The following is a 23606-nucleotide window of genomic DNA, read 5'->3' on the forward strand; positions in this document are numbered from 1 at the left end:
GGACGTTCCAGAAGTTAAAATGGGATAAGGGAATGGTCTGGGCGGCAGCCATCTTGCACTCGCCTTGGACTGGATGGAAGAAAACGGTTACATTCTGATAGATTGTCAGTGTTTTCAACGCCCTTTTCGTGTTTTCTGGCGGCTAAGGACTATGATGTTACCGTATCTGCACGAGAACGAATCCGTCGAAATACTTTGAACAGCGCATCTGCCCGGTTTGAAAAGAATCCTCATGGACAAGTCGAAAATTCTCAGACTTCTAATAAAGTGAATGCACTGATGCACTTTGTTGTTATCGCATCTCCGTGAAGGGACCAGCTATGGTTCTGATGATATTGATCAGGCCCGTACGAAGCTTTTCAAAAAGGGGGGTGGCATGACAGGATTTGCTGAACCAGAGTTGGTTTACAGGGCAAGGCCAATGAATGCCCTTGCATTAGTAGAAGTACTGATCAGTGGCAATATACATTCAGGAGCACCTGTTCCATTGTTTTGCACAATCCGCAGACATTGCCACTTTCATTTTACTGCACATCTTGGATGTGTATGTGACAAATAGACTTGACTTACCTTGACTTGACGACAAGTGATTTCCTGTTGCTGGGGGGCAGTGTTAGCTGTGAGGAGGATGCTAGGAGGCTGCAAGGTGATTTGGATAGGCTGGGTGAGTGGGCAAATGCATGGCAGATGCAGTATAATGTCGATAAATGTGAGGTTATCCACTTTGGAAGCAAAAACAAGGAAAGCAGACTATTATCTAAATGGTGGCCGATTAGGAAAGGGGGAGATGCAACGAGACCTGGGTGTCATGGCACACCAGTCATTGAGAGTAGGCATTCAGGTGCAGCAGGGAGTGAAGAAAGCGAATGGTATGTTAGCATTCATAGCAAAAGGATTTGAGTATAGGAGCATGGAGGTTCTACTGCAGTTGTACAGGGTCTTGGTGAGACCACACCTGGAGTACCAGACTGATTCCTGGGATGTCAGGACTTTCATATGAAAAAAAACTGGATAGACTCGGTTTGTACTCGCTAGAATTTAAGAGATTGAGGGGGGATCTTATAGAAACGTAAAAAATTCTTAAGGGGTTGGACAGGCCAGATGCAGGGAGATTGTTCCCGATGTTGGGGAAGTCCAGGACAAAGGGGTCACAGCTTAAGGATAGAAGGGAAATCCTTCAGGATCGAGATGAGAAAAACATTTTTCACACAGAGAGTGGTAAATCTCTGGAACTCTGTCACAGAGGGTAGTTGAGGCCAGTTCAGTGGCTATATTTAAGAGGGAGTTAGATGTGGTCCTTGTGGCTAAGGGGATCAGGGGGTATGGAGAGAAAGCAGGTACGGGATACTGAGTTGGATGATCAGCCATGATCATATTGAATGGCGGTGCAGGCTCGAAGGGCCGAATGGCCTACACCTGCATTTAATTTCTATGTTTCTATGTAGGCAAAAGACGCCATCCACATGATCGCTATATACAAGCCAGGGGTATGCTCGTAACCAGTTAGGGTTAAATCTTCGCCAGCATCCATTCTTATAGAAGGCACAATATTTGTATGTTAGACCCAGTTTAAATTGATTCTGTATGAGGTACAGCATCTGAGAGGTTGGCAATAGCTTTAGCAGCTTCTTCTTTGGTTGTGGTAGAATTAAGGAGAACTAGACCAAGTGCAGACCCGTTGGGTCTGTACCCCCAATGTGCGGTTGTGGGCGAGGGGGGCGTCATACACATTAACCACTCATACACACTAACTACCCCCGCACACGCGCTAACTACCCCCCTTGTCAATATATTAATATTAATTTGCTCCTATTACCCCATAATCGCCCCATCTACTGACGCATAGCCCCCAACTCACAAGCACGTCTAGAGAGGGAGGGGGGTAGGTAGTGAGGGCAGAGAGAGAGGTGGGGAGAGGGGAGAGAGAGAGGGGAGAGAGAGAGGTGGGGGAGATAGAGAGGTGGGGGAGAGAGAGAGGTAGGGGAGAGTGAGAGGTGGGGGGGGAGAGGAGAGAGAGTGGGGGGGGAGAGAGAGGTGGGGAGAGAGAGAGAGTTGGGGGAGAGAGATAGTGGGGGGGGAGAGTTGTGGGAGAGAGGTGGGGGGAGAGAGAGAGAGAGGTGGGGGGGGGGAGAGAGAGGTGGGGAGAGAGAGAGGTGGGGGATAGATGGGGAGAGTTGGGGGAGAGAGGTGGGGGAGAGAGAGAGAGAGGTGGGGGAGAGAGAGAGAGGGGGGGGGGAGAGAGAGAGTGGGAGGGAGAGAGAGAGAGGGGGGAAGAGGGAGGGGAGAGAGTGGAAGAGAGGGAGAGGGGGAGAGAGAGAGAGGCAGGGGAGAGAGAGAGAGAGGTGGGGAGAGAGGGGGGAGAGAGAGGAGAGGGGGGGGAGAGAGAGATGTGGGGGGGGAGATGTGGGGGGGGAGAGAGAGAGAGATGTGGGGGGGGGAGATGTGGGGGGGGGGAGAGAGAGGGTGGGGGGGGAGAGAGAGAGAGAGGTGGGGGAGAGTGAGAGAGGTGGGGGGAGAGAGAGAGAAGTGGGGGGAGAGAGAGAGGGGTGGGGGGAGTGAGAGAGGGAGTCCAGCTGCGGGAGCTGTGCGGGCGGTGTACTTGAGTGGGTGGTGGGCCAGGTGGGCCTCAATTGGTGGTCAGTAAAACACCGAGTCCAGCACTGGATCAACTAAAGGGCCTGTCCCACTGCGGGAACCTAATTTGCGAGTTTAGAACAGTTTGCACTCGACTCAAACTTGCAGCATGGTCGACACATGGTCCTAGCAGGTCTATGTAACTCTCCTTCCTGCTCGAAAGAAGTTCGAACAGGAATTTCATTGTCCTATCTGGGACACATGACAATAAACTCTCTTGAATCTTGATTAGATTATAGCTATTGACAGTTCCCGAACCCAATCACAAAATTCACCATTACATTATTTCAACAGAAAGTTCTAGCAGGAAGACAGTTTATAAAATGAATAACCATATAACAATTACAGCACGGAAACAGGCCATCTCGACCCTTCTAGTCCGTGCCGAACACATAATCTCCCCTAGTCCCATATACCTGCGCTCAGACCATAACCCTCCATTCCCTTCCCATCCATATAACTATCCAATTTATTTTTAAATGATAAAAACGAACCTGCCTCCACCACCTTCACTGGAAGCTCATTCCACACAGCTACCACTCTCTGAGTAAAGAAGTTCCCCCTCATGTTACCCCTAAACTTCAGTCCCTTAATTCTCAAATCATGTCCCCTTGTTTGAATCTTCCCTACTCTCAGTGGGAAAAGCTTTTCCACGTCAACTCTGTCTATCCCTCTCATCATTTTAAAAACCTCTATCAAGTCCCCCGTTAACCTTCTGCGCTCCAAAGAATAAAGCCCTAACTTGTTCAACCTTTCTCTGTAACTTAGTTGCTGAAACCCAGGCAACATTCTAGTAAATCTCCTCTGTACTCTCTCTATTTTGTTGACATCCTTCCTATAATTAGGCGACCAAAATTGTACATCATACTCCAGAATTGGCCTCACCAATGCCTTGTACAATTTTAACATTACATCCCAACTTCTATACTCAATGCTCTGATTTATGAAGACCAGCACACCAAAAGCTTTCTTTACCACCCTATCTACATGAGATTCCACTTTCAGGGAACTGTGCACAGTTATTCCCAGATCCCTCTGTTCACCTACATTCTTCAATTCCCTACCATTTACCATGTACGTCCTATTTTGATTTGTCCAGCCAAGATGTAGCACCTCACACTTATCAGTATTAAACTCCATCTGCCATCTTTCAGCCCACTCTTCCAACTGGCATCTGTAGACTTTGAAACTCTACTTCATTACCCGCAACCCCACCTATCTTAGTATCATCTGCATACTTAGTAATCCAATTTACCACACCATCATCCAGATCATTGATGTACATGACAAACAACAGTGGACCCAACACAGATCCCTGTGGCACCCCACTCATCACTGGCCTCCAATCTGACAAAAAAACATCCATCCACCATTACTCTCTGGCATCTCCCATTCAGCCACTGTTGAATCCATCTTGCTACTCCACCATTAATACCCAACCATTGAACCTTCTTAACCAACCTTCCATGAGGAACCTTGTCAAAGGCCTTACTGAAGTCCACTACAACATCCACTGCTTTACCCCAATCAATTTCCCGAGTAACATCTTCAAATAATTCAAGAAGATTAGTTAAACATGACCTTCAAGGCACAAATCTATGTTGACTGTTCCTAATCAGACCCTGTTTATCCAGATACTTATATATATTATGTCTAAGTATTCTTTCCATTAATTTGCCCACCAATGACGTCAAAATAACAGGTCTATAATTGCTAGGTTTACTCTTAGACCCCTTTTTAAACAATGGAACAACATGCGCAGTACGCCAATCCTCCGGCACTATTCCCGTTTCTAATGACATTTGAAATATTTCTGCCATAGCCCCTGCTATTTCTACACTAACTTCCCTCAATGTCCTAGGGAATATCCTGTCCGGACCTGGAGACTTATCCACTTTTATATTTCTCAAAAGTGTCAGTACCTCCTCATCTTTGATCCTCAAAGTTTCCATAGCTACTCTACTTTTCCCTTACCTCACATAATTCAATATCCTTCTCCTTGGTGAATACCGAAGAAAAGAAACTGTTCAATATCTCCCCCATCTCTTTTGGCTCTGCAGATAGTTGTCCACTCTGACTCTCTAATGGACCAATTTTATCCCTCGTTATCCTTTTGCTATTAATATAGCGGTAGAAACCCTTCGGATTTACTTTTATCTTACTTGCCAAAGCAACCTCATATCTTCTTTTAGCTTTTCTCATTTCTTTCTTAAGATTCTTTTTACATTCTTTATACTCCTCAAGCACCTCATTTACTCCATGCTGCCTATAATTATTGTAGATCTCCCTCTTTTTCCGAACCAAGTGTCCAATTTCCCTTGAAAACCATGGCTCTTTACAAATTTTTACGATTTCCTTTCAACCGAACAGGGACATAAAGATTCTGTACTCTTAAAATTTCACCTTCAAATGTACTCCATTTCTCTTCCACATCTTTCCCATAAAACAAAGTCCCAATTTACTCCTTTTAAATCCTTTCGCATCTCCTCAAAGTTAGCCTTTCTCCAATCAAAAATCTCAACCCTAGGTCCAGTTCTGACCCTCTCCATAATTATATTGAAACTAATGGTATTGTGATCACTGGTCCCGAACTGTTCCCCAACGCATACCTCTGCCACCTGACCCATCTCATTTTGTAACAGGAGGTCCAGTACCGCCCCTTCTCTAGTAGGTACTTCTATGTATTGTTGCAAAAAACTATCCTGCACACATTTTACAAACTCCAACCCATCCAGCCCATTTACAGAATGTGTTTCCCAGTCTATGTGTGGAAAATTGAAATCTCCCACAATCACTACCTTGTGCTTACTACTAATATCTGCAATCTCCTTACATATTTGCTCTTCCAATTCTCGCTCCCCATTTGGCGGTCTATAATACACCCCTATAAGTGTTGCTACCTCTTTCCCATTTCTCAGTTCCACCCAAATAGCCTCCCTAGATGAGCCCTCTAATCTATCCTGCCAAAGCACTGCTGTAATATCTTCCCTGATAAGCAATGCAACACCTCCATCTCTTGCCCCTCCAATTCTAGCACACCTGAACCAACGAAATGCTGGAATATTTAGTTTCCAATCACAGCCCTCCTGCAACCATGTTTCACTGATCGCCACAACATCATACTTCCAGGTGTCAATCCAGGCTCTAAGTTCATCCACTTTTCTTACAATTCTCCTAGCATTAAAATATACACATTTAAGAAACCCACCCTCTCTTATTCTCTGATTATTTTCTTTTTCTTCTCTCTCCTCTACATTTTGGGTCAGAGTGCTACCATTCTCTGCCCCCTGCTTCACACACTGACTGCTAGCTTTCCCAATTTGAGTCCCTCCCCCCCAACCATACTAGTTTAAAGTCTCCCCAGTAGCCTTTGCAAATCTCCCCGCCAGGATATTGGTCCCCCTCGAGTTCAAGTGCAACCCGTCCTTTCTGTACAGGTCCCACCTTCCCCAAAAGAGGTCCCAATGATCCAGAAACTTGAATCCATACCCACTGCACCAGTCCCTCATCCACGCATTTATCCTCCACCTCGCTCCATTCCTACTCTCACTGTCGCGTGGCACAGGCAGTAATCCTGAGATTGTTACCTTTCCAGTCCTTCTCCTTAACTCTCTACCTAACTCCCTAAATTCTTCTTTCAGGACCTCTTCTCTTTTTTTACCTATGTCGTTGGTACCTATATGCACCACAACCTCAGGCTCCTCTCCCTCCCATTTCAGGATTTCTTGGACACGTTCAGACACATCCCTGACCCTGGCACCAGGGAGGCAAACTACCATCCGGGACTCCTGTCTGCGTCCACAGAATCGCCTATCCGACCCCCTGACTATAGAGTCCCCTATTACAATTGCCCTCCCCTTCTTTTCCTTACCCTTCTGAGCAACTGGACCGGTCTTTGTGCCAGAGGCCTGGCCGCTGTTGCTGCCCCCAGGTAGGCTGTCTCCCCCACCCTTACTCAAACATGAGTACTTATTTTCAAGGTGTACAGCCATCGGGGTACTCACCAGTCCCTGCCTCTGCCCATTGCCCTTCCTAACTGTGACCCAGTTTTCTGTCTCCCATGGTCTTGGAGTGACCACCTCCCTGTAACTCCTTTCTATGATCTCCTCGCTCTCCCTGAGCAATCTTTTTCTTTTTCTTCTTTCCCCTCTACATTTTGGGTCCGAGTGCTTCCCTCCTGCCTCCCACATTGTCTACTAACTTTCTCTATTTGAGTCCCTCCCCCCAACCGTTCCAGTTTAAAGTCTCCCCAGTAGCCTTTGCAAATCTCCCCGCCGGGATTTTGGTCCCCCTCGGGTTCAGGTGCAACCCGTCCTTTCTGTACAGGTCCCACCTTCCCCAAAAGAGGTCCCAATGATCCCGAAACTTGAATCCCTGCCCTCTGCACCAGTCCCTCATCCACGCATTTACCCTCCACCTCATTTCATTCCTACTCTCACTGTCGTGTGGCACAGGCAGTAATCCTGAGATTGCTACTGTTTTGTTCTTCTCCTTAACTCTCCTCCCAACTCCCTAAATTCTCATTTCAGGACCTCTTCTCTTTTTCTGCCTATGTCATTGGTACCTATATGTACCACGAGCCCAGGCTCCTCTCCCTCCCAATTCAGGATATCTTGGACACGTTCAGATAAATCCCATACCAGGGAGGCACACTAACATCCATGCCTCCTGACTGCGTGCACAGAATCGCCTATCCGACCCGCTGACTGTAGGGGAGCAGATATTCCGCTGAGCACGTCAGTGGGAGCTGGCATCTCTTTGAATTCCGCTTAAATCTGGGATCTCCAACACATGCGCTGCTTTGGGAAATCAAGAAATCGGAAAACGCCCTGGTGGGGCATTCTGGAAATCTAAAAACAAATCTAGTGAGGAACCGGTTGGGTGCGATAGTCCAGTTATTCCGCTGCCGGTCCGCTGGAGGTTTCACAGACTCACACCAGTCAATTCCCTCTGACTACAATTAATTTCAGATATTGACTGCTCACCGTGTGACTGACCGAGTGTCCGGATCCATCCACTCACCGACAATGTTCGGATGAGTGACTTGGACGGACCAAGCACTCAGTGTGTGACTGGAAGGATCTCAGGCTTCATGTACTAGACAGTGACACCACTGGACGTAACGCGGATTTCAACAGAGTAAGAAATTGTCGAGAGAAAGCAGCAGCCCAGGGAGTTAATCACATTAAACCAGTGGTGATTAATTTGTTACACGGCAAACCACCAGCGGAAGGTAACGGTCCTGGACGGGTCTACTGAGATTCTAAATGGTTCAGATGGAGTAAACAGAGAAACATAGGAAATTGGGTCAGGAGTAGGCCATTCGGCCCTTCGAGCCTGCACCGCCATTAAATATGATCATGGCTGATCATCCAACTCAGTATCCTGTACCTGCCTTCTCTCCATACCCCATGATCCCTTTAGCCACAAGGGCCTCATCTAACTTCCTCTTAAATATAGCTAATTAAATGGCCTCAACTACATTATGTGGCAGAGAATTCCACAGATTCACCACTCTCTGTGTGAAAAATGTTTTTCTCATCTCAGTACTAAACATTTCCCCCTTTATCCTTAAACTGTGACCCCTTGTTCCCCAATATCGGGAACAATCTTCCTGCATCTAGCCTGTCGAACCCCTTAAGAATTTTGTAAGTTTCTATAAGATCCCCCCTCAATCTTCTAAATTCTAGCGAGTACAAGCCGAGTCTGTCCAGTCTTTCTTCATATGAAAGTCCTGCCATCCCAGGAATCAGTCTGGTGAACCTTCTCTGTTCTCCCTCTATGGCAACAATGTCCTTCCTCATATTAGGAGACCAAAACTGTACGCAATACTCCAGGCGTGGTCTCAACAAGACCCTGTACAACTGCAGTAGAACCTCCCTGTTTCGATACACAAATCCTTTTGCTATGAATGCTAACATAACATTTGCTTTCTTCACTGCCTGCTGCACCTGCATGCCTACTTTCAATGACTGGTGTACCATGACACCCAGGTCTCGTTGCATCTCCGCTTTTCCTAATCGGCCATCATACAGATAATAGTCTACGAACATTGACTTCTCTAATTTCAGGTGGTCCCTATTTTCTCCTTCCCTTCTCAGCTCTTCGTCAACCCATTGGCTTCACTTCCCTCCCCTCCCCCCCCCTCCCCCCCACCCCTACTCTCACATCAGTCTAAAGAAGGGTCTCGACCCGAAACGTTGCCTATTTCCTTCGCTCCATAGATGCTGCCTCACCCGTTGTGTTTCTCCAGCATTGTTGTCTTCCTTCCATTGCTCCAGCATCCGCAGTTTCCTCTTAAATATCAAGGCAACTAAGTATCACTTTACCTGATGACCTATCAGGTTGTTAATGAATCTGCCAGTCAGTGATGCAGTGGATTTACTGAGTGGGGGACCGGCCGCCGCTGCAGGCACAGGCTGTAGTCAACAAAATAGAGAGAGTACAGAGGAGATTTACTAGAATGTTGCCTGGGTTTCATTAACTAAGTTACAGAGAAAGGTTGAACAAGTTAGGGCTTTATTCTTTGGAGCGCAGAAGGTTAAGGGGGGACTTGATAGAGGTTTTTAAAATGATGAGAGGGATAGACAGAGTTGACGTGGAAAAGCTTTTCCCACTGAGAGTAGGGAAGATTCAAACAAGGGGACATGACTTGAGAATTAAGGGACTGAAGTTTAGGGGTAACATGAGGGGGAACTTCTTTACTCAGAGAGTGGTAGCTGTGTGGAATGAGCTTCCAGTGAAGGTGATGGAGGCAGGTTCGTTTTTATCATTTAAAATTAAATTGGATAGTTATATGGATGGGAAGGGAATGGAGGGTTATGGTCTGAGCGCAGGTATATGGGACTAGGGGAGATTATGTGTTCGGCACGGACTAGAAGGGTCGAGATGGCCTGTTTCTGTGCTGTAATTGTTATATGGTTATATGGTTATATGATGATGAGCGGATAAAACATGGTGGGAGATGTCAGGGACAATGGCGCCACTGACGTTCTACATTGGAAAGAGAGATAGTGTAGGAATATTGGAATCAATAAAGGGAATAGCACCGGTGGAGACCATTTGGTTAACCCTGTACAAATGATTCAAAATGTGAATCCACCTTCATGTCTTGGGTTCGTAGGCCTGCGGCTGACGGCTCTTCATGTACTGATTGATAAAAATACATCTATTGATGCCCCTGAACACGTCATCAGCGATGTAACCAGGGGTCATTGGGTGTTTCTGGTATTTCAACATCAGACATCCTCGCCCAGGCGACCCAGCCGTGGTTGATCAGACCACGACTTGTGTTCAAGTCCATTCGCTGCTCCCCATTGACCTTCTCTCCCGATCCAGAGCCAAGTACACATCTCAGTGTTGTGTGAACGCGATGTCGTTGCTGCATCTCCCGAACTCCGTATCAAGTGACCATCCCATCATAGTATGCCCCATTTTGTCCTAATTTTCCTCTCAAGCCTTAAAAGCTTCATCTAAAAACCCGCAACTGGTGCCTTCTTTTGCTTCGAACAGCTTTTCCCCCTTAGCCAATCTAGTGATTCGCTCAAATGTCAGTGCAGTCTCTAGCGAAAAAGGTAAGGGCCTGTTCCACTTGGACGTCATTTGCGCCTAATTTGCGCATCACGTGTAAAATAGGTCGATGCGTCGTGACGCGTGGGGTGCGTGTGGGTGACGCACGCATTGCGCATGGCGAAGCGGGGAATCGCATGCGGTGGCGCGCGGTATCGCACTACACTCGAGGATTTCGTAGATTTTGATGCGACACTGAATCCGTCTTCTCCCAATTTAGACACATACTGAGTCGGAGACATGAGGCAGACACATGGTATACAAGGGTGGAACAATGGCACGACTGGTTCAGTTACTGCAAAACAGGAGCAGAGACACCTGTTCGATCCTGACCTCGACTGCTTTTTGAGTGGATATTCCCCCGTTCCCCTTGTGAGCGAGGGGGGTTTCCGATTGTGTCTCGGGTTTCACATCATGTGCGGGGTTGCAGGTTAGTTCATTCTGCCCCGAGTGTGCAGGGAGTGGACGCCACCCCGTGGTGTTGTCTGTACTACCCCATACTGTGTCCCTCCATCAGTGGATTATCCTAGTTCATTATTCCATTAGTACTGACGCACAGTGCGTCATTCCATCAATTCCAGCCCGCAGTGTGTTATTCCATCAATACTATCCCAGTGTGTGACTACATCAGTACTATCCCCACAGTCTGTGACTCCATTAGTACTACCACAGTGATTACAGCCACATAGATTTACTTCATCAGTATTACAATAAACAATAGACAATAGGTACAGGAGTCTAATAACTATATAACCATATAACAATTTCAGCACGGAAACAGGCCATCTCGACCCTTCTAGTCCATGCCGAACACATAATCTCCCCTAGTCCCATATACCTGCGCTCAGACCATAACCCTCCATTCCCTTCCCATCCATATAACTATCCAATTTATTTTTAAATGATAAAAACGAACCTGCCTCCACCACCTTCACTGGAAGCTCATTCCACACAGCCACCACTCTGAGTAAAGAAGTTCCCCCTCATGTTACCCCTAAACTTCAGTCCCTTAATTCTCATGTCATGTCCCCTTGTTTGAATCTTCCCTACTCTCAGTGGGAAAAGCTTTTCCACATCAACTCTGTCTATCCCTCTCATCATTTTAAAAACCTCTATCAAGTCCCCCCTTAACCTTTTGCGCTCCAAAGAATAAAGCCCTAACTTGTTCAACCTTTCTCTGTAACTTAGTTGCTGAAACCCAGGCAACATTCTAGTAAACCTCCTCTGTACTCTCTCTATTTTGTTGACATCCTTCCTATAATTAGGCGACCAAAATTGTACACCATACTCCAGAATTGGCCTCACCAATGCATTGTACAATTTTAACATTACATCCCAACTTCTATACTCAGATTCTATATCCAGATCATTGATGTACATGACAAACAACAGTGGACCCAACACAGATCCCTGTGGCACCCCACTAGTCACTGGCCTCCAACCTGACAAACAACCATCCACCATTACTCTCTGGCATCTCCCATTCAGACACTGTTGAATCCATCTTGCTACTCCACCATTAATACCCAACCATTGAACCTTCTTAACCAACCTTCCATGAGGAACCTTGTCAAAGGCCTTACTGAAGTCCATATACACAACATCCACTGCTTTACCCTCATCAATTTCCCGAGTAACATCTTCAAAAAATTCAAGAAGATTAGTCAAAGATGACCTTCCAGGCACAAATCCATGTTGACTGTTCCTAATCAGACCCTGTTTATCCAGATGCTTATATATATTATCTCTAAGTATTCTTTCCATTAATTTGCCCACCACTGATGTCAAACTAACAGGTCTATAATTGCTAGGTTTATTCTTAGACCCCTTTTTAAACAATGGAACAACATGCGCAGTACGCCAATCCTCAGGCACTATTCCCGTTTCTAATGACATTTGAAATATTTCTGCCATAGCCCCCTGCTATTTCTACACTAACTTCCCTCAATGTCCTAGGGAATATCCTGTCCGGACCTGGAGACTTATCCACTTTTATATTTCTCAAAAGTGTCAGTACTTCCTCTTCTTTGATCCTCATAGTTTCCATAGCTACTCTACTTGTTTTGCTTACCTCACATAATTCAATATCCTTCTCCTTGGTGAATACCGAAGAAAAGAAACTGTTCCATATCTCCCCCATCTCTTTTGGCTCTGCAGATAGTTGTCCACTCTGACTCTCTAATGGACCAATTTTATCCCTCGTTATCCTTTTGCTATTAATATAGCGGTAGAAACCCTTCGGATTTACTTTTACCTTACTTGCCAAAGCAACCTCATATCTTCTTTTAGCTTTTCTAATTTCTTTCTTAAGATTCTTAATGGCCAGCACCGCCGTTCAATGTGATCATGTTTCATGTTTCGCCCATACTTGATGGAAAATTTCAAATTTAATTACAGTAGATTGCGAAGAATACTTTGAGTGTTACTGAATCTGTATTACTTTCCCCATTGGAAACATATTGAGGGTAGTGATGTGTGAGGCAGACACGTGGTACACTATGTCGGCACAGCAGTGCAAGAAGTAGAGCCACTGCCATACAGCGCCAATAATCCGCGTTCGATCCCCACTTGGGTGCTATCCATTTTGCGTTTGCACGTCCTCCTTGTCTCCCTGTGAGTTTCCGCCAATTGTTTCGGTTTCTTCCCTCATCCCGAAGACCTATGGCTTTGCAGGTTATTTGGATTAAGTGAAAACCTCCACTGTGTGTCGGGAGTTAATGCGGACGTGGTAGAACTTGCCACCAGTGTGAAGGGATCAATGATCGGCATCGATAGTGGAAGGTTCCGTTTCCAAGGCGGAATGGCCCGGACGCTAGGGACGGAACATAGAAAATAGGTGCAGGAGTAGGCCATTCGGCCCTTCGAGCCTGCACCGCCATTCAATATGATCATGGCTGATCATCCAACTCAGTATCCCGTACCTGCCCTCTCTCCATACCCCCTGATCCCTTTAGCCACAAGGGCCACATCTAACTCCCTCTTAAATATAGCCAATGAACTGGCCTCAACTACATTATGTGGCAGAGAATTACTCTCTGTGTAAAAAATGATTTTCTCATTTCCGTCGTAAAAGACATCCCCCTTATCCTTAACCTGTGACCCCTTGCTCTAGACTTCCCCAACATCGGGAATAATCTTCCTGCATCTAGCCTGTCCAACCTCTTAAGAATTTTGTAAGTTACTATAAGATCCCCCCTCAATCTTCTAAATTCTAGCGAGTACAAGCCGAGTCTATCCAGTCTTTCTTCATATGAACGTCCTGACATCCCAGGAATCAGTCTGGTGAACCTTCCCTGTACTCCCTCTATGGCAAGAATGTATTTCCTCAGATTAGGAGACCAAAACTGAACGCAATACTCCAGGTGTGGTCTCACCAAGACCCTGTACAACTGCAGTAGAACCTCCCTGCTCTTATACTCAAATCCTTTTGAGAGGGGGAGAGAGAGAGCGAGGAGGGTGGAGAGAGAGAGGGGGGGGGGGGAGGGGAGAGAGAGAGAGGAGAGAGAGAGAGAGAGAGAGGAGAGAGAGAGAGAGAGAGAGAGAGAGAGAGAGAAGAGAGAAGAGAGAGAGGGGAGAGAAAGGTTGGGTGCGAGATGATAGGGGCGGTGCGGGGCGGCAGCTCGCATGGGCCCGATCTGAGGATGGTGAAAAGCAGCAGGGGGACCAGCCGATCGTGGCTTCCGCAAAGGGAGGCGCACCCACCAGCGTGACAAAGCCGGGCCTGGATGGGGGAGGGGGGGGGGCAGACGATCGGGCCTCCCTGGAGAGGAGGTCGTCCTCTGTGACGGGTAGAGAGGAGAGGGGCGAGAGGCAGGGAGGAGGGGGGAGGAGGTGGGAAGACTTCGAGGGTGTGGAGGGGAGCCGGGAGTGAGTGGGCTGCGAAATGTGGAGAGAGACAGAAGCGGCCTCTGAATCTGTGGAAACCCACAGCTGAGTGAGCGGGCGGGGCTTCACGGGCAGCGCGGAGAAGCTTCAGCGCGTGAGGCGTCTCTGAGTTCGAGATCTGCAGAACAAAGATCCTATAGCGGAGCTGAGCTGTATAATCTTTGCTCTGCAGAACTTTCTCAATCTTTCTGTGCCTTCTGAAGAACTAGGGGGTGGATGGGCGAACGTACCTCGTGGAAAACTGCGCATGCACGTTGACAGCAGATGCATTAATCCAGAGCAGCAGAGGGGGCATGGCCCCGAACGAGGGCATTGTGGGGTCAGCAGCTGGGCAACCTTTATATATTTTTTTAAATGTCAGTTTGGTTATAAATTGTATTAAATATCTCGGAAAATAATTGACCAAATTTGTAGAGGATTGGATTTTTGAAATCAGGAAAATTTGTACCAGAAGGTGCAAAAATGTCCTGTTATTGTAACGTCAGCAGCTGGGCAGCAGAAATATTTTTTAAAAAGTTCAGATTTGTCAACAATTTTAATTAAAAAAAGTTGGGAAAATAATGTACCAAATGTACAGAGGAGTGGATTTCCTAAAATCACAAAGAAAATCTCTACTGAAATATGTAAACAGTTCCCCGTTTCGGCATCTGGTCTTCGAAGAGATACATTTCAGAGGCAAAATGACACATACACCCACACCCGCACACACACACACACACACACACACACACACACACCCATGCACACACACACACACCCGCGCACACACATTTTTTAAAAGTATATAGATAGAAAGATAAGATAGATAAGATATGATATGATGATATGATATAAGATATGATGATTTGATATGATATATGATGTGATGTAGACATTGAACTGGTATTGGTGTTTATTGAGGAGTTTCCAGACACAACATTCACAAATCTGTGGCCGCAAAAGTTTCCTTGTTCCGTTTCAGAACAAAGGACGATAAAAGATTTGATCTCCCCACCCCCAATCTCTCTCCCCGCCCCCATCACGCCTCCACCTCACTTTCCCATCCCTTTCTCTCTCTGTCCCTTCTTTCTTCTCCCCTCTCTCTATCCCCTCCCTCTCCCCTTTCTCCCTCTCTCTCACCCATTTCTCTTCCTCCAGCCCTCTCTCCCCCTCTGCCCTCTCTCTCCCCTCTCACCACCTCTCCCTACCTCCCTCCCACTCTCTCTCTCCTCTCTCCCCCTCTCTCTCTCCATCTCCTCCCCCTCCCTCTCTCCTTCTCATTCAGTCTATCTCTACTCACTCCCCCCTCCCTCTCCCCCTCTCCCCCTCTCGCCCTCCTCTCCCTCTCCCTCTATCACCCTCCCTCTCCCCCCCCCCTCCCCCGTTCATACATGAAACACCCACTCAGACCGTGGGACGAAGGGTCTGGTCAGCGCAGATCTCCGCACTGTCTCCCAACCCCTGCCCTAGTTTCCCCCCTCCTGCATCCCTCTCACCCAGTGCTCTCCCCCTCCCCTCCCCGCAAACTCGGGCTGCCGGGAGTTTCGCTGCCTCTTCTGCCCCCCCTGGTCAGCCCGCTCTGTTACCCTGTGAGAAGGGGGAGAGAGAGAGAGAGAGAGAGGGGGGGGAGAGAGAGAGGAGGGGGGGGGGGGGGTGAGAAGGAGAGAGACGGGGGTAGAGAGAGAGAGAGGGGAGAGATGGAAAGAGAGGGGAGAGGGAGGGAGAGAGAGAGAGGGGGAAAGATAGAGAGTGAGAGAGGAAGGGGTGTGATAGAGATGGGCCCTCTCTTCCTCCCTCTCTCCCTCATTTTCCCTCCTTCTCTCCCTCTCTCTCCCACTCTCTCCCTCCCTCTCTCTCTCCCTCATCTCTCCCTCCCTCTCTCTCCCTCTCTCTCTCTCCTTTACCCTCCCATCTCTTTCCCTCTCTCTCTCCCACTCCCCCTCTCTATCTCTCACCTTCTATCTCTCTCCCCCTATCCCTCTCTCTCTCTCTCTCTCTCCTCCTCCTCTCTCCCCCCTTCCCCCCCTCCCTCCCCCCCCCCCCCTCTCCCTCCCCCCCCCCCCCCCCCCCCTCTCCATCCCTCTCTCTCTCTCCCCCCGCACTCACCTGAGGAAACCATCTCTCCCCAAGACCCAGTCTCTCCCCGTCGATGCCGACCCTGGCCACAGACACCGGGGGATGTGTCGCTCCAGGAGCATCGTGGTGGCAGCAATCTGGGGGACAGGGAGAGAGAAATGGAGGGAGAGAGAGAGGGGAGAGAGAGAGAGGGGAGAGAGAGTGGAGGGGACAGTGGGAGAGAGAGAGGAGGGGAGAGAGAGAGGGGGAGAGGGGAGAGAGAGGGAGAGAGAGAGAGAGGGGGAGAGGGGAGAGAGAGAGAGACAGAGAGAGGGGAGGGGAGAGAGAGAGAGAGAGAGAGCGAGAGAGAGGGGGAGGGGGAGGGAGGGAGGGGGGGAGGGGGAGAAGAGAGGGGGAGAGGGAGGAGAGGGGGGGGAGGAGGGGAGGAGAGAGAGAAGAGAGGAGAGAGAGAGGGGGGGGAAGGGGAGGAGGGAGAGGAGAGGGAGGAGAGAGGAGAGAGAGAAAGATGAAGAAAGAAGGAGAGAGGGGTAAGAGGGGAGAGAGAGATGGATGGAGGGGGAGAGAGGTGTGGAGAGTGAGAGAGAGGTGTGGAGAGTGAGAGAGAGGAGAGAGAGGCGGGATAGGGAGAGAGAGAGGGAGTGGAGAGAGAGAGAGGGAGGAATGGAGGGGGGAAAGGGAGAGGGAGAGAGGGGAGAGGGAGGGAGGGAGTGGGGAAGAGGGAGAGGGAGAGAGGGGCGAGGGAGGGATGGAGGGGTGAGGGGGGAGAGAGAAAAAGAGGTTCAAGTTCAAGTGAGTTTATTGTCATGTGTCCCTGTATAGGACAATGAAATTATTACTTTGCTTAAGCACACAGAAAATAGTAGGCATTTACTACAAAACAGATAAATGTGTCCATATACCATGATATAAATATATACACACATGAATAAATAACTGGTAAAGTGCAAATAACAGAAAGTGGTTATTAATAATCAGAGTTTTGTCCGAGCCAGGTTTAATAGCCTGATGGCTGTGGGGAAGTAGCTATTCCTGAACCTGGTTGTTGCAGTTTTCAGGCTCCTGTACCTTCTACCTGAAGGTAGCAGGGAGATGAGTGTGTGGCCAGGATGGTGTGGGTCTTTGATGATACTGCCAGCCTTTTTGAGGCAGCGACTGTGATAAATCCCCTCGATGGAAGGAAGGTGAGAGCCGATGATGGACTGGGCAGTGTTTACTACTTTTTGTAGTCTTTTCCTCTCCAGGGCGCTCAAGTTGCCGAACCAAGCCACGATGCAACCGGTCAGCATGCTCTCTACTGTGCACCTGTAGAAGTTAGAGAGAGTCTACCTTGACAAACCGACTCTCCGTAATCTTCTCAGGAAGTAGAGGCACTGATGAGCTTTTTTGATAATTGCGTTAGTGTTCTCGTACCAGGAAAGATCTTCAGAGATGTGCACGCCCAGGAATTTGAAGTTCTTGACCCTTTCAACATCGACCCGTTAATATAAATGGGGCTGTGGGTCCCCCTTCTACTCCTTCCAAAGTCCACAATCAGTTCCTTGGTTTTGCTGGTGTTGAGGGCCAGGTTATTGTGCTGGCACCATATGGACAGTTGCTCGATCTCTCTTCTGTATTCTGACTCATCCCCATCAGTGATACGCCCCACAATAGTGGTGTCGTCAGCGAACTTGATGATGGAGTTCGCACTGTGGTTCGCTACGCAGTCATGGGTAGCGAACCACAGAGAAAAGGCTCAGTGGCAGCATGCTGATGAGATGGTTGACCACTGGAGGTCATGCCCAATGATCCCTGTCCCTCCAGATGTTGCTCATTCAGATGTTACCCCTCCAGATGTTCCGCGACCTGAGCCCTCCCCAGCTGGTCTCTCTCATGGACCATCCCCCATCATTGGAGATCTTCCCCTCTCGCCCCCCCTCACCCCGCCCCTCCACCTGTGGCCCCTCCAGATGTTCCCCTGCCACATCCAGATGTGATTGAGATGTGGCCCTCGCTGTATCTCTCATGGTTGACCACTGGAGACAATTGGAGATATTCCCACATGTCCATTGACCCCACCCTTCCAGCTGTGGCCCCTCCAGATGTTCCCCTTCCACATCCAGATGTTCCCCTACCTGAGCCCTCCACAGCTGGTCTCGTTGGTGGGCCACCCTCCAATGCGTGTCGCCCATCATGGCGATGAGCAGGTTGACCATCAGCAGGAAGGCAAAGACCATGTAGGAGACGTAGAGGATCTTGATGATGTTGGGGGTCCAACGCTGGTAGTTGATGGGGATGTCCAGCAGGGCCAAGGAACAGCTGGGAAAAATGGTGAACAGGCAGAGGGGCTGAAGGAAAGGGGAGGAAAGGGGCCATAGGTCCGGAGGAGAGGGTCTGGAAGGAGAGGTGGAAAGAGGAGAAGGAGAGGAGAGGGAGGGGGGGGAAGAGAGGGGGGAGAGGGGGGTGAAGACGATGGGGGAGAGAGAGGGGGGGGGGGAAGAGGGAGGGAGGGGGGGGGGGAAGAGAAAGAGTAGGGAGAAGAGATGGGGGAAGGAGAGAGAGGGGATGGAGAGAAGAGGAGGAAGGGGGGAGTAGAGGGGAAGGGGAGAGGAGAAGAGGGGACTGGGGAAGATAAGGGGGAGAGGAGAGGAGAAAAGGGAGGGAGGGGGGGGGAAGGGAAGGAGGAGGGAGGAGAGGAGGGGGGAGGAGGGAGAGAGGGGGAGAGAGAAGGAGGAAAGGGGGAGAAGGAGGAAGTGGAGGGAAAGAGAGGGGATGGGAAGAAGGAGGGGGAGGGAGAGAGAGGAGAGAGAAAGAGGAGGGAGGAGGGGGGAAGAAGAGAAGGGGAGGGAGAGGGATGGAGGAGAGATGGGGGAGGGGGGGGGATGGGGGAAGGGGGGGGGGGGAGGAGGGAGGGGGAAAGAGGGGGGGAGAGGGGAGCGGGAGAGAGAAGGAGGGGGGGAGAGGGAGGGGAGAGAGAAGGGGGGGGAGAGAAGGAGGGGAGAAGAGAGGAGAAAGAGAGAGGGGGAGAGAGGGGGGGAGGAGAAAGGGAGGAGGGAGGGGGGGAGAGAGAGAAGAGAGAGAGAGAGGGGAGGAGAGGGGGAGGGGGGGGGAGAGAAGAGGAGGAGAGGGATGGGAAGAGAGATGGAAGGAGGAGAGATGGGGGAGGGAAGGAGAGGAAGGAGGAGGAAAGGGGGAGAGAGGAGGGGGAGGGAGAGGGGGAGAGAGAAAGAGAGGGGAGAGAGAGAGGAGGTGGGAGAGAGAGAGGAGGGGAGGGGTGGGAGGGACGGTGTAGGAGAGGTTTGAAAAGTTTTCAGAAACTTTTGAGGGAGAGAGGAGGAAGTGTTGAGAGAGATTGAGAGAGAGAGAGGGAGAGAGGGAGAAAGAGGGGGAAGGAGAGATGAGGAGAGAAGGTAGAGAGAGAGGGGGGAAGAGAGAGAGAAAGGGAAGAAGAGAGAGAGAGAGAGAGGAGAAGATGAGGAAGGAGGGGGGAGAGATGAGAGAATGGAGGGAGAGGAGAGGAGAGAGGGGAGGAGGGGAGAAGGGGGAGAGAGAGGGAGGGGAGAATGGGGGGAGAGAAATGGGGGGGAGAGAAGGAGAGAAGGGAGAGAGATGGGGAGAGAGATGGAAAGGGGAGAAAAGAGAGGGGGAGAGAGAATGGAGAAGGAGAGAGGGGAGAGAGAATGAGGAGGGGAGAGAGAAGGGGAGAGAGGAGGGGAAGAAGGAAGAGTGAAAAGGATGGAGAGAGAGGAAGGAAAGAGAGATGGGGGGAGAGATGAGGAGAGGGAGAGGGGGGGAAGGGGAGAAGAGGGGGGGGGAGAGGAGGGGGGGAGGGAGAGGGGGGGAGAGGAGAGGGGGGAAGGGAGAGAGGAGGAGAGAGAGAGGGAGGAGAGGGGGGAGAGAGGGGAGGAAAGAGGAAAAAAAGAGAGGAATGGGAGAAGAGAGGGGGAGAAAGAGTGGGGGAGAGAGAGGGGGAGGAGAGAGGAGAGAAGGGAGGAGAGGGAGAGGGGGGGAGAGAGAGAGGAGAGAGATCGGGGAGGAGAGATGGGGAGGAAAGAGAGGAAAGAGAAGAGGAGGGGGGGAAAGAGGGAGAGAAGGGAGGAAAAGGGAGGGGGAAGGAGAGGGGGGAGGGGAGAGGGGGGAGAGAGGGGGAGAAGAGAAAGGGGAGTAAGGGGGAGAGAGAAGAGAGGGGGAAGGAAAGGAGGAGGGAAGGGAGATATGGAGAGGGAGTGGGAGAGATAGGGAGAGGGGGGAAAGAGAGGAGAGAGGGGAAGAGGGGAGGGGAGAGATGGGGAGAGGGAAAGAGGAGAGAGAGGGGAAGAGGGGAGGGGGAGAGAGAGGGGGAGAATTATTGTACAAGTGTAAGATGATGAAAGAAACCTCTCTACTCAATGGGGGAGGGGAAGGAATGACAGAAACGATCTTCAGAGAAGAGACACAGAGCGCTGGAGTGGGAATCAGAAGGGTCAGGCAGGAAGAGAGAAGGGAAGGAAGGGAATGGGAACAGGGAAGAGGAAAGGGGACCTTTCTCTGAAGAGGGGTCTTAAGAAGGGAAAAGAGAAAAGGATTAGTTTTTGAAGGGAGGAAGGCTGAAAGAAGGGAGCTGAGTTACTCCTGAGCTCTGTGTTGTAATGTTCAGTTAAATAAAGGGGAGCCTGAAAAGAAGGCCAATGTGAAAAAGGGAGGATCTTGACATCCCCGTGAAGACCTGATGGAGCCGTCAACCTGATGCCCAGGACACTACCCTACCCTCTACCTCTCCCCCTCTCCCCCCTCCCTCTCCAGCTGAGGACACATTGTGTAGAGTGAGTCTCCCTCTCGCTACTCTCTCCCCTCGACCCACCCCCCCCCTCTACAACTCTCCCCGTCTCCCCGCCACAACGGTGAACAGTGGGGGGGTGAGGGGAGAGCATCGCGCTGTAGGAGGGTGGAATGGAAGAGGGAATGAGAGGAGAGGAGGAGGAGGCAGAGAGGGAGAGGGGAGGAGGGAGAGGAGGTGGAGAGAGGTGGGAGGGGAGGGGGGGGGGAAGGTGAGGAAAGAGAGGGAGGGGAGGAGGGAGGGTGAGGAAGAAGGGGGGGTGAGGCAAGAGGGGTGGTGATGGGGAGGGGGGGGGAGAGGGGAGGGAGGAGGAGAGGGAGGGGAGAGGGGGAGGGGGGGGTGAGGAAAGTGGGGGTGAGGGAAGAGGGGGGGGTGGGGAAGAAAGGGGGGGGGGGAGGGGAGAGGGAAAGAAAGAGGGGAGGATGGGGAGGGGAGGGGGAGAGAAGGAGGGGAGGAGGGGAGGGGGGGGGGGGAGGGGGGAGTAGTGGGGGGTGAGGGGGAGGGGGAGAGGAGAGGGAGAGGGGGGGGAGAGGGGGAAGGGGGTGATGGGAGGGGGAGGAGAGGGAAGGGGGGGGTGTGAGGGGAGAGGGGGGAAGAGGGAAGGGGGAGAGATGCGAAGAGGAGAGGGGAGGAGAGGGAAGGTGAGGGGGAGGCGAGGGGGAGGGGTTTTGATGAAACCTCACCTGCCGTGTATCCCATCAGAACGAGGAACATCAGCCAAATGAATCGCAGTAAATCCCCAAATATCATCTGTAGCAGAGACAAGGTCTTGTCACACCCACCCTCACACTCGCCACCTCCCTCTGCCCCCATTCCTCCCCGAGAGGGAGATCCCACCCCAACTCTTTCTCTCACCCCTCTCTCTCCCCTCCCTCTCCCCTTCCCATCCCTCTCTCACACCTCTCCCCTCTCCCCCCTCTCTTCTCCCCTCTCTCCCCCCTCTCTCCCTTTCTTTAAGAAAGGAAAGAAGGACGAGATCTCCTCTCTCTCTGACTCTCCCCCCCTCTCTCCCATGTGCCCCCTCATTGAGAGGGAGAGAGAAGAAAGGAAAGGGGGATTCTCTCCCCTCTCTCCCCCTGTCTCCCCCTCCCCCCTCCCCCCTCCCCCCTCTCTCTCCCCCATCTCCCCTCTCCCCCTGCCCTGTACCTTCTGTATCATGATGGTGAACGGACCCAGCATGGGAAAGCCTCGGCCAAAGTAGATGAGGTTGGTCCATCCCAGGACCAGAGCGAGGGACATGAGGACGCCCTCTCCCCCCGTCTCTGTCAGTCTCAACACCAGGATGGTCAACACCAGACACGAGTAACTCATGCTGCAGGGAGAGAGAGTGTGGGGGAGAGAGAGAGAGAGAGAGAGAGAGAGGGGGGGGGAGTCAGTCGGGGAGAGAGAGAGGGGAGAGACAGTGAGGGGGAGAGAGAGAGTCAGTGTGGGGAGAGGAGGAGAGAGACAGGGAGAGAGAGATGGGGGAGAGTCAGTCGGGGAGAGAGAGATGGGGAGAGAGTGTCCCACCCTGAAGTCCAAAAAAAGCCACATGAAAACACATAGAGCCCAGCTGCTGCTCGCTTTCCCCTGCCTGCTCCGACCTCTGTGAGCTGCACTCAGCCCACCAATACACCATTAGTGGGCACCCCTTCTGTTACACAACTTTCCCCAGGTACACAGTCAACAGGCAACCCTCACCTAGTCTCACCCAACCTCCTGCCCCCCGGTCTGAAGAACAAAACCCCGAGGCTCTTCCTACTGACTGATTCCAACGGGAAGTTTCTGGTCCCCCAGAGGCTGTTCCCAGGTCGCCAGGTATTAGTCCAAAGGTGCAGCACCACAGACCAGGCAATGAGGGTCCTGAGCAAAGACACCATCGTGCGTTGTCAACACCTTGTGATCCACACAGGCACGAATGACTTGCGCACCTTACGCCACCGAACCTCTTTACTCAGAGAGTGGTGGCGGTGTGGAATGAGCTTCCAGTGGAAGTGGGGGAGGCAGGTTCATTGGTATCATTTAAAAATAAATTGGATAGGCATATGGATGAGAAGGGAATGGAGGGTTATGGTATGAGTGCAGGCAGGTGGGACTAAGTTGTTCGGCACAGACTTGTAGGGCCGAGATGGCCTGTTTCCGTGCTGTAATTGTTATATGGTTATATGGTTTCCTCCCAAAACACCGTACCACTGGCCACATTTACACCATCCACACTCTCATTGTAAAACATGTACACCAAGCGAAAAATGGGAAAATATATGTCTGTTTTATTGAATTTGAGAAAGCATTTGACTCTGTTTGGCACGAAGGGCTCTATTACAAACTCCTTTTCTGTGGTATAGGAGGAAAGGTATATGACCTTATCAAATCAATGTATCTGAATAATAAATGTGGCGTTAAAATTGGGGAGGGAAGGACAAACGCACTGATCTCTTCGCCCAGAGAAGAGGCGTCCTGCAAGGCTGCAATCTGAGCCCGACACTGTTTAATGTATATATCAACGATTTGGCAGTAAAGTTGGACCAGAGCACAGCGCCGGGCCTCTGTCTTCTGGACGGAGAGGTAAAGTCCCTGTTTTATGCGGATGACTTGGTTCTGCTGTCCCCCACAGAACAGGGACTACAGCAACAGTTGGACCTACTTGATGAGTATTGCCAAAATTGGGCCCTGGCAGTAAATCTAAAGAAAA

The 23606-nt window shown here is 50.4% G+C and overlaps 1 protein-coding gene across 1 annotated transcript in view; it reads right to left on the bottom strand.

Annotated features, from left to right (window-relative positions):
• Window positions 1-16173: 16173 nt before the first annotated feature.
• Window positions 16174-23606, bottom strand: part of LOC129709008 (transient receptor potential cation channel subfamily V member 6-like) — a gene marked incomplete at its 3' end in the record, with an annotated part of 21106 nt that continues 13673 nt past the window's right edge. Inside the window, 5 exon segments of the mRNA XM_055655136.1 lie at window positions 16174-16226; window positions 16229-16280; window positions 18255-18467; window positions 21623-21685; window positions 22082-22291. Coding sequence (XP_055511111.1) covers window positions 16174-16226; window positions 16229-16280; window positions 18255-18467; window positions 21623-21685; window positions 22082-22291 — 591 coding nt within the window.

The sequence above is a fragment of the Leucoraja erinacea genome, chromosome 24 (assembly GCF_028641065.1).
Source record: "Leucoraja erinacea ecotype New England chromosome 24, Leri_hhj_1, whole genome shotgun sequence".
Lineage (NCBI taxonomy): Eukaryota > Metazoa > Chordata > Chondrichthyes > Rajiformes > Rajidae > Leucoraja > Leucoraja erinaceus.